The 10,091-nt window shown below is 41.4% G+C and overlaps 1 protein-coding gene and 1 long non-coding RNA gene across 2 annotated transcripts in view; one reads left to right on the forward strand and one right to left on the reverse strand.

The window, feature by feature from the left end:
- The window catches only part of HINT3 (histidine triad nucleotide binding protein 3), a 16,306-nt gene extending 10,348 nt beyond the window's left edge, over positions 1 to 5,958 (reverse strand). Inside the window, exon 1 of the mRNA XM_027087110.1 lies at positions 5,451 to 5,958. Coding sequence (XP_026942911.1) covers positions 5,451 to 5,651 — 201 coding nt within the window. The 5' untranslated portion in view covers positions 5,652 to 5,958. The remainder of the gene's footprint in view (positions 1 to 5,450) is intronic.
- Positions 5,959 to 6,091: 133 nt separating this feature from the next.
- LOC113609681 (uncharacterized) lies at positions 6,092 to 9,196 on the forward strand. Its single transcript, XR_003428761.1, has 2 exons — positions 6,092 to 6,500; positions 7,575 to 9,196. It is a non-coding gene; the product is annotated as an uncharacterized LOC113609681 (long non-coding RNA).
- The last annotated feature ends 895 nt before the right edge of the window (positions 9,197 to 10,091 follow it).

The following is a 10,091-nucleotide window of genomic DNA, read 5'->3' on the forward strand; positions in this document are numbered from 1 at the left end:
TGTGTGTGTGTGTGTGTGTGTGTGTGTGTGTGTGTGTGTGTGTGTGTAAATTTACGTAAATATGTATACATGTGTATATATATGTATATGTGTGTTATATACACACACACACACGTGTGTGTATAGTCCCAGAAGGTTGGTTGACTTGGGGAACCCCAAGAGCTAACCCTAACCCTAAAATAACAAGCATGACAATTATTTCCATTTTTATTATGGTTTTCCCGTCTAGTAGTAACTTTAAATATACATATCCATGGAATGTTTTAGAAAGGGATAAGATCAAAAGGGATAAGACAGCAATGTTTTTGAATGTTTAAAGTTTTCCATTATTTACTTAATGCTTCCAGCTGAGAAACAACTAGTATCGGGGGTCAAATCTAGTACAACAAAATTGTACTTCCCAGACTGATTCATAACACAACAATTTTATATGTCTTTATTTCCCCCTCAATTGTGGCATTAACTTTTAAAAATCCAGAGGTAATTCTTTCTGGTACAGAATACATCCCGATTAGAATTATTTTGAGATAATATAGCTGAATTCTACCTCAAAACAGGAGTAACACTTCTTTAGATTCATGGAACTACAAAATGCTAGTCTAAAGGATAACAGGAGAAAAACATTAAAGAAGCTTTTAAAAATCTGCTGTCATACATGACTCAGCCATAAGAATGAACCAAATGCCCAGTTCTGATTTCATCTCCCAAAACCCTATTTTGAAAGGTTCTGTTTACTAAATGTCATGTGTGAATATTTTATTTTCCCAATTCTCGTTAATTAAAGAAACCTACCAATTGACATAACTGTCATCATCACCAGCAGATAAAATTCCTGTCAAAAGCAAAGCGATGACGTTTTATTTAGCCTATGCAATCAATGATTGAATTAGATTTCCATTAAGCTTTCTAAAATTCTGAAACTGGCTCTCTGATGTCTCTCATTGCTACTACTGATCTAGCCAGTATTTAGACTCTTCATTTAAAAGAAAGACTGGGGCTTCCCTGGTGGCACAGTGGTTGAGAATCTGCCTGCTAATGCAGGGGACACGGGTTCGAGCCCTGGTCTGGGAGGATCCCACGTGCCACGGAGCAACTAGGCCCGTGAGCCACAACTACTGAGCCTGCACATCTGGAGCCTGTGCTCCGCAACAAGAGAGGCTGCGACAGTGAGAGGCCCACACACTGCGATGAAGAGTGGCCCCCGCTTGCCACAACTAGAGAAACCCCTCACACAGCAACGAAGACCCAACACAGCAAAAATAAATAAATTAATTAATAAACTCCTACCCCCAACATCTTCTTAAAAAAAAAAAAAGCTACTACAAACCCGTACAGGAAAGCTATCCAAAGATCACTCATTAAAAAAAATAAATAAAAGAAAGACTGTCCTCCCATTCCACAGATAAAGAGGCAAAAAATATGAAATAATATTTGTACAAGGCTATTCTTTACAGCATGATTTATGATAGCAAAAGACTGAAAATAACCCAACTGTCCATAAAATTCAACTAAGACTGGCTGAATAAATTACAGTAAATCCATACAGTGGAGTATTGTGTAGTTATAAAAAGGAATGAGGAAGATCTTTATACACTTATGAAATCATTTCTGGAATAAATTCCTAAGGTAAAAAAGAAAAAGCATGGAACAAGGTTAAGCTATCTTTTGTGTAAGAAGGCAGAGTATAAATATAAACACACGCATACATATCTACTCACAAAAGAAAGATAAACCAAAAATATTTTTTAAAGGTTTGTTACGGGGAAAGAGGAACAGGGTAGAGATAACAAGAGAATGGATACTAGACTTCAAATGTACTTTGCTTTACAATTTTGATTTTAAAAGCATGTGAATATTTACCATACATTTTTGGACTCAAAAAAAAAAGTAGTCCTTAACAATGGAAAACAAACAGAAATGAGTGAACCTAACTATTTGTCATGTTGGTAGCATAATTACACAAAGAAAAGATAATTTCAAGTGACTTTAAAATACAGAATTTTGACTACCTATACCTAGTGATACCCACTAAAAGAGAATTTTTCATGTCAATTCAGATCATAGGCAAGCTTCTCAAGTGTAGGACATGCCATGTTCATCTTTGACCTCCAAGTGAGTAACACGTATCAATAGTAAGCCTGCAACACCTGTTCAGTAAATGACAGTTGCTTAAACAGAAAGATAAAACTACCCATATTCCCTTATCTACCCCTTAAAAAAATGGTGTGTCATTAGGGTTTTCATATACTTTTCCTCAGAAATGGATGACCTTCAGGCTTCCCTGGTGGCGCAGTGGTTAAGAATCTGCCTGCCAATGCAGGGGACACGGGTTCGAGCCCTGGCCCGGGAAGATCCCACATGCTGTGGAACAACTAAGCCCGTGTGCCCCAACTACTGAGCCTGCACTCTAGAGCCCGCGAGCCACAACTACTGAAGCCCGTGCGCCTAGCGCCCGTGCTCCACAACAAGAGAAGCCACGGCAATGAGAAGCCCACGCACCACAACGAAGAGTAGCCCCCGCTTGCCGCAACTACAGAAAAGCCCACGCGCAGCAACAAAGACCCAACTCAGCCAAAAATAAATAAATAAATTTATTTGAAAAAAAGAAATGGATGACTTTCTTAAAGTTGGAATTATGGCCATTGTTTGATTACAACAGCGTTTCTTAAACTTTTCTCATTATCACCCTCCTAAGGAACATTTTTAGACTTTTTCCTAATTGCCCTCCCATGATATGTTAATATCACAAATATATTGTGTATCTCTCATGTCCTATATGGCATAGCTGTACTTTATATGTAAAGAGTAAACCATATACTTTCCTCCTTCACCTCCTTCAGGGCTTCATTCAAATGCCACCTTCTTAGTGCAGCTTTTCCTGACTAAAAATTTAAAATTTGCATCCCTTTTCCCTTTTTTCATTCCCATCTAATGAACTATGTATCAATATTTTGATATATATATATCCATTCTCTGTATTTTACTTATTATGTTGCTTACTATTTCCTGTGAGTAAGCTCCATGAGGTCAGGGATTGTTGCACATTTTATTTACTGCTATATCCTAATGCCTTCAACAGCGCCTGACACACAGAAGGCACTCATTCAAATACTGAGTAATGGATGAGTGACTGAGTTTCTCTTTCTCAGGGACAAAGCTCTACCACCGTGGGCCATTTTAAACCTCTCTCCATTGGCACCTTCCCATCGGGATTTAAACGCACCAAAGTCTTCACTGTTTTAAAAGGCTTTCTCTTAACTCCATCTCCTCCTGTAGTTACCTTACCTGTTCCCTTCTCCCCAAGACTGCCAAACTTCCTTCAAAAGTCGTCTGTATTTGCTGTCTTCAATTTTTTATCCTTCAGGTTCTTATCAACTACAATCTGCCTTCTGCCTCACCACTGCACTGCAGTTGCTCTCCTCAAGGTCAATGACCATCACTCTGGGGACAAAACCAGTTCTGATCTAAGTTGCCTTCTCTGCAGGCATATTGGAGAGTCACCTAACCCAGATTCGAGGATTAGGGAAGGCTGATGTTGCTGCCAATTCCTATCGAAGGCTGATGTTGCTGCCATTCCTATCGAAGGCTGATGTTGCTGCCAATTCCTATCTTCCTAACATACTCCCTCCCCTTAGCTTTCCTAGTTTTCCCTCTGTTTCTCTCTCCTCCTTTCAGGTCCTCTTCCTCTGCCTCTCTCTTGTAGGGGCCCCTTCACTTCTTACTCTACATATACTTCCTAGGTGATCTCATTAATTTCCCTCTTTTCAATTTCCATCTGTAAGCTGACAGTTTCTATAATCTGAGCTAGAGATGCACATCTGTGCAGAGTCAGACTCCTAAATATCCTTAAATTGATGGGCTTTTCTTCATTCCCACTACTACATCTTATTTCAGGCCATCATCAGGCTGGATTACTTCAACAGCCTCATAACTGATCTCCATGCCTCCAGGCTGGTCCTCTCTAAATCATTCTCCACAATGGTGTCTGATAATCTTTCAAAGATCAAACCCTTTCATGTAACTTCTCAACCCCTTTCTTCCAACCCAGCATTAACAGTAGCATTAAACACTGTAGAGCTTCCCTTCACTCTTCAAATAAAGCCAAAAGTCCTTAACATGAATTACAGTAGCCTTAATAACTTGGCCCCTTGTCTACCTCTCTAGCTTCACCTTTCACCACTCATCCCCTTAAACTCCATGCTCCAGTTAGACTGAATTTCTGTTCTCCTGTGGCAGAAACCAAACCTCTGAAGGTGCTCTTTACCAGGGGCATCTTCTCTCCTCCTCACCTGACCAATGCCTACTTACTTTTTCGTGTCTCACTTCCTCTGGAAAGCCTTCCCTATCCCTTCAAATCTGGGCCAGGTTCTCCTCCCACGAGCCCTGCAAAATACTGCAGGTGGTAAAACCATCTCATCATACAACAGGGCACTGTTATCAGCTGCCCCTTCTGTCCCTTTAGATTATAAAATCCAGACGGGGACTATCCTTTACCTTGCTCACCAATGAATCTCCAACAGTGCTTAGAAGGAAGTCAATTTACTTTTAACAAATGAATGAATGATTACTACAAAAAACCACAAAGAAGCCCAGAATCTTTGGAGCTGATTCTTTCAAAATATGTTTCTTGGGCTTCCCTGGTAGCGCAGTGGTTGGGGGTCGGCCTGCCGATGCAAGGGACACGGGCTCCTGCCCTGGTCCGGGAGGATCCCGCGTGCCGCGGAGCGGCTGGGCCCGTAGGCCATGGCTGCTGGGCCTGCGCGTCCGGAGCCTGTGCTCCGCAACGGAAGAGGCCACAGCAGTGAGAGGCCCGCGTACCGCAAAAAAAAAAAAAACAAAAAACAAAGTATGTTTCTTTAAAGGCAAGTCGAGCTGGTGGAAGAAAGTGCCTACCAGATCATCTGTTTTAAAATATCTGGACAAAGTCTTAATGCTCTGAAAATGTCCACATATCCTAACTGATAACACTTCTAAGGAACTGGACCCTTTAGTGGAAATCAGAATCTATTAAGTAATAGTTTGACCTCGGACCCACTCCTGCCAGCCTATTTTCAGTCAATCTAACAAACAGGTTTTCACAATTACCATTATCTATTTTCTACTGGTTTCTCTTCAGTACCATTATTAAGAGTGCGGAATGTAAAAGCAGTGTCTAGAAAGGCGGGGGGAGGGGGGTCCCTTTAATAAAATCAGAGGCCGTACATGCTATTGTCCACAAAGTACCTCGGCAGCTGCAGAGAGACTTTACCACTACATTTTCTCCCCTTAGAATAGCAAAGAGGTGGCTGACACTCCCTGCGCCTAGAGAAGCAAGTCTGTTATTAACACTAGGACACCCAGCCTCCCCTAGCCCCATTTATCAGGACCCTCCCCACCCGATCCACATCAGCGAGGTCCCCTCGCGGAGCCCCCAGGAGCGATCGGGTCCCTGGTCGCGCGTCACCGCCAACCTCACAGTACAGGAGTTCAGTGCTGGGATCCTGCTGCGCCGCGATCCGGCAGAACACGCACTTGCTACTGTAGTTCTCGAGCTCCGGCGACTCTGCGGCGACGGCGGTGGTCTCCGAAGGGGATCCCAGAGGTTCTGCAGCCGCCGCTGCCTCAGAGTCGGCACATGACTTCTTGAAATCACATTCCTGCTCCTCCGCCATCGCCTCCGCTCCCGCGCCGCTGAGAGCCTCAGGATTCTCAACAGGGCCTACGCAGAGTTAGCCTCCCGCACCTCCTAGATTTTACCTCGAGGCGTCGCCCCTCGCCTGGCGTTGGGGCGGATAGGGAGTTGGGCACGCTCGCTGATCCCGGGCCACGCCAGACCCAAGGCGACTGACTAGCTGCGGAGCCTCAAAGCCAGAGGCTCGCTTGCACGCCGGCTGCCACTAGGGGACGTGCGAGGACGCTACACGGAAGAGTGGTCAGCCGCGGCAGTTGCCCCTCCCTCTGCGTCTCGTTGGTAACTACGCAGGACTTCCGCCAAAACGCAGGCTCGCGCCCCACGTCGCGGTGACGTCACGGGAGCGCCGTGTCCTCGGGGCGGAATGGAACCTGTTGACTGTACTGAACGTCGTTTCCCTGAATCCTGTAATGTAAGGTGCCCCAAGAGTGTATAACGATGTCTTAAAAAAAAGTTTTTAAAGTTTAATTTTTTAAGGTTACGAATTCGTAGGTTTTAAGAGAAAGAACAAAATATCTAGAACTTTGTTTTCAACAAGATCATAGTTGATCCTTTGTGTACGCATTTTCAGCCATGATAATTTTAGGTGCTAAGCTCAAAATGTGAAACTGAATTTCCCATCTGTCTTTAATTGTTGTTGTTGTTAACAGCACCAGCTAGATCAAAACATTGCGCTTTATCTCATTCTTCATACACAGGTAATGCGGAATCCTGTAGTTTATAGTCTGAAATATTCCGGAACTTTACTGCCAGTGGCTCATTATGCCTCACCTGGATCACTGCGATATCCTTCTAACTAGTTTTCCTCCTTGAGTTTTCTGCCACTCAGGTAAAAACCGTGTGTTACCAACTCAGGTGCTTGGACTCTTAGGAGTCTAAGACTAAACTTTTAAAAGGCCTCTCAGGGCCAGGAAAGCCATGCCAAGGGATTATCACAGATTTTGCCTAACAGATTTGGATGAATTCCTCCCTTTTTGAGGTTCCCCCCAAAATACCTTGAAACTCTTGCATTTGTTTGGAGGTGGCCTTCCTTATTTATCGGATAAAGTTTCTGGGAACCTCTGAGTTTCCAATTTCTGGAGGGTTCGGGTAGAGAGAAAATATAAATGTTTCAATTCTACTTAGGGGTGTAATTTACCAAACTGCTATAAATCATAATTAGCTTGAGGGGAAGGGTTTCCTTGTATCTGGAGAACACAGAATGAAAGCCAGTAATATCTCAGGTGAGACCGAAAAATTATAACCATATCCATCAGTTTACTCAATCTCATGTAATTAATAGTTTTATAGAGCCATCTGGTTTACCCAGTTCAGCGGTATGATTTGAAAGTTATCAGAAACTTGTACTTGTCAAAAAGCCCTTTCTATGAATCTTCCTGAAATGAAGCATTTTTGTTTTTTTAAACTTATTTTATTGAAGTATAGTTGATTTACAATGTTGTGTTAATTTCTGCTGCACAGCACAGTGATGCAGTTATGCATGTATGTACATTCTTTTTCATATTCTTTTCCATTATAGTTTGTCACAGGAAATTGAATATAGTTTCCTGTGCTCTACAGTAGGACCTTGTTTATCCATTCTCTTTATAATAGTTTGCATCTGCTAATCCAGAACTCCCAATCCACCCCTCTCCCACTTGGCAACCGCAAGTCTGTTCTCTATGTCTGTAAGTCTGTTCCTGTTTTGTAGATAAGTTCTTTGTGTCAGATTTTAGATTCCACATATAAGTGATATCATATAGTATTTGTCTTTCTCTTTCTGAATTACTTAGTATGATCATCTCTAGTTGCATCCACGTTGCTGCAAATGTCATTATTTCATTCTTTTTTACGGCTGAGTAGTATTCTATTGTATATATGTACCATATCTTCTTTATTCATTCATCTGTCAATGAACATTTAGGTTGTTCCGTGTCTTGGCTGTTGTGAATAGTGCTGCTATGGACATAGGGGGAGGCGCACCTGTCCTGACGATGTCCCTGGTGATACCTGCGATTGCTTCGCTCACTTACCTGTTACTTTCAAAAACTTGCTTCCCATTCCCAAACCTTGGACTTGATATAGTTCCCTACCATGGAAGTGGGAGGAGCAAAACAAAGTATTTAAAATTGTCTGGAGTATATGTCCTGGTGTGGGAACAGGCAAAAATACAGGCACTGTGTGTGCACAGACAGAGCTGCTACCAGGTGGGGTTCTGGATAGCTCCCCTGAGGAATAGCAATTTGCGTTGTGTGACAGTAAACTAATTTTAAATTTTATTTGTGAAATGGAGTGCTCTTTTCTAATTTCAAAAGGGCACCATATGGGCCAGTAGCAACCCTGCTTCAGAGCAGGCTCTGGAGTTAGACAGCTGTACAACTTACCATCTGTGAAGACATGGGCTAAGTTTTTTATCTTTCCCTGAGATATATATATATATATATATATATCTGAAACACTCTGCTGCACACTTGAAACCAACACCTTGTAAATTAACTACACTTCAATAAAAATAACCAATATTGAAAATAATATACAATATGAATGTAAGTCACATTACTGTTATCAGTAGCAAACATTTATTAAGAGCCAACTCTGAACATCATACCATACTAAAACAAGCCTTTATTTGTCTGTGCTTTCCGTATCGCTTACTGATCCATTTCTCTGCTCTCCTTTGCAACCAAACTCCCCCCCAAAAGTTGACTATACTCTTCCGAATCCCTCTCCCCCTCTCCTCTCACACTGTCTCCCATCAAGCTTTCACTGCCATCATCCCGTCCAAACTATGCTGTCAAGTTGACCAATGACCCCCATGTCACCAAATCTAATTGTCTCTTCTCAGTGCTCATCTTTTCAGCAAAAGTTGATTATTATCTTCCTCTTGATAAAACATTTTTTTCCTCTTGTTTTCCAGCACACCACACTTTCAGATTTCCTCCTACTTGATTGGTTGTTCCTTCTGCAGTCTCCTTGGCTGCTTCCACTTCTTCCAAACCTCTCTCATCACTAATGGGCTTTGGTCCTAGGTTTTTCTGTCCCTCCTTCTCTCTCTCCCTCCCACTCACACATAAAAAGCTGTACATATTTAACATATACAATTTGATACTACTCTTCTCTTTAGCTATACTCACTCCTTTGGTGATCTCATGCAGCCCAATATCATCCCATTAGTCAGTGACAGAGCAGAGACCCCAACCCAAGCAGTCTAATGGGAACCTGTGCTCTTAAATCATGGTACTTTGACGTGTACATGTGTTCAGATACGTCTAGTATGAGTCATGTTTATTAAATATACATATGTGAAAAAAAAGAAAAAAATATATACATATGAATTTGTAAGAAAGATACCTGAAAGAATAGATACCAAATATATTTGCATTGTGATCTCTGGATGGGTAAATTATGTCTTGATGTTTTTCTTTTTTTTGGTTTTTCTGTATATTTTACGTCTTCAACAATGAAAATATAGTACTTTTGTCATAAGGAAAACATTTTAACAGATTTTTAAAATTCAGAATTCCAAATAAACTTCATTTCCTTTAATCATTCTCTATTTCATAAATAATCTCATTCCATAAATTTTTGAGTTGTTCAACCCTGATGTCAAGATCCATGAAGCATTTTTAGGCAGATTTCTTGGTGTCTGGGGGAGAGACAGACAGTGGAGCTACTACAACCATATGTCTGATACAGTGCAGTATTTAGTCCATTTTGCAGTGAGGATAGGAAAGTGTGTTGGTGAGTTTGTCTTAATCTCATAAAGTATCATCTCATCAGTAACACCCCTTTTCCACATCCTAAATAGAAATTTCCTGAACACAAATACAAAAACCTTCTCTGGCTTGTATTTAGTAAATAGGAGTAACTTTTTGCTGTTTCACTAGTGTCTCAAGAATTTTAGATTTTTCTGAAGGTGAAAAAAAAGCGTGGACACACTTCCCTCTCCTTGAGAAAAACAGTATAAAAGGAAATACTTAAGGCTAGAGTGGCTGTTGCTTGGTACTAAGTACTGCATAATTTTGGCCTCCATCTGTTGGAGTGAGTGAAATGTCTAACAGGCAAAAGAAGGGGAGGAAGGAGTGCTTGTGTGTGGGAAAGGAGGGAAATTTCCAGTTTCCGATTATTAAACTGCCTTATTTAGAGCTCTCTTGGAAGAAATACTGGCAAGTGGCCCAGAGTCCCGACTTGTGACTGTTTGAGCTTTGCTGAAGTACTTTAAGGGAAGTCCTGATGTGTTGTTCTGAAGTGGAAACTGTGTAAATTATTTGTAATGGAGAGAATGATAAAAGAAAAAAAAATCCCATCTCCTTATAGCAACTTTCCCATTCCTCTGTTTCCCTGGTAAGTTATCTTGTTTACTTACCTACAGAGTATAATGCAGACACTTCTGCTTTTTTTCATAATACTTTCCTGAAAGCCATGTCTTCAAAGCATTGAA

Source organism: Aethalodelphis obliquidens, unplaced genomic scaffold (genome assembly GCF_003676395.1).
Source record: "Aethalodelphis obliquidens isolate GAN/ISIS:26980383/991018 unplaced genomic scaffold, ASM367639v1 scaffold3, whole genome shotgun sequence".
Lineage (NCBI taxonomy): Eukaryota > Metazoa > Chordata > Mammalia > Artiodactyla > Delphinidae > Aethalodelphis > Aethalodelphis obliquidens.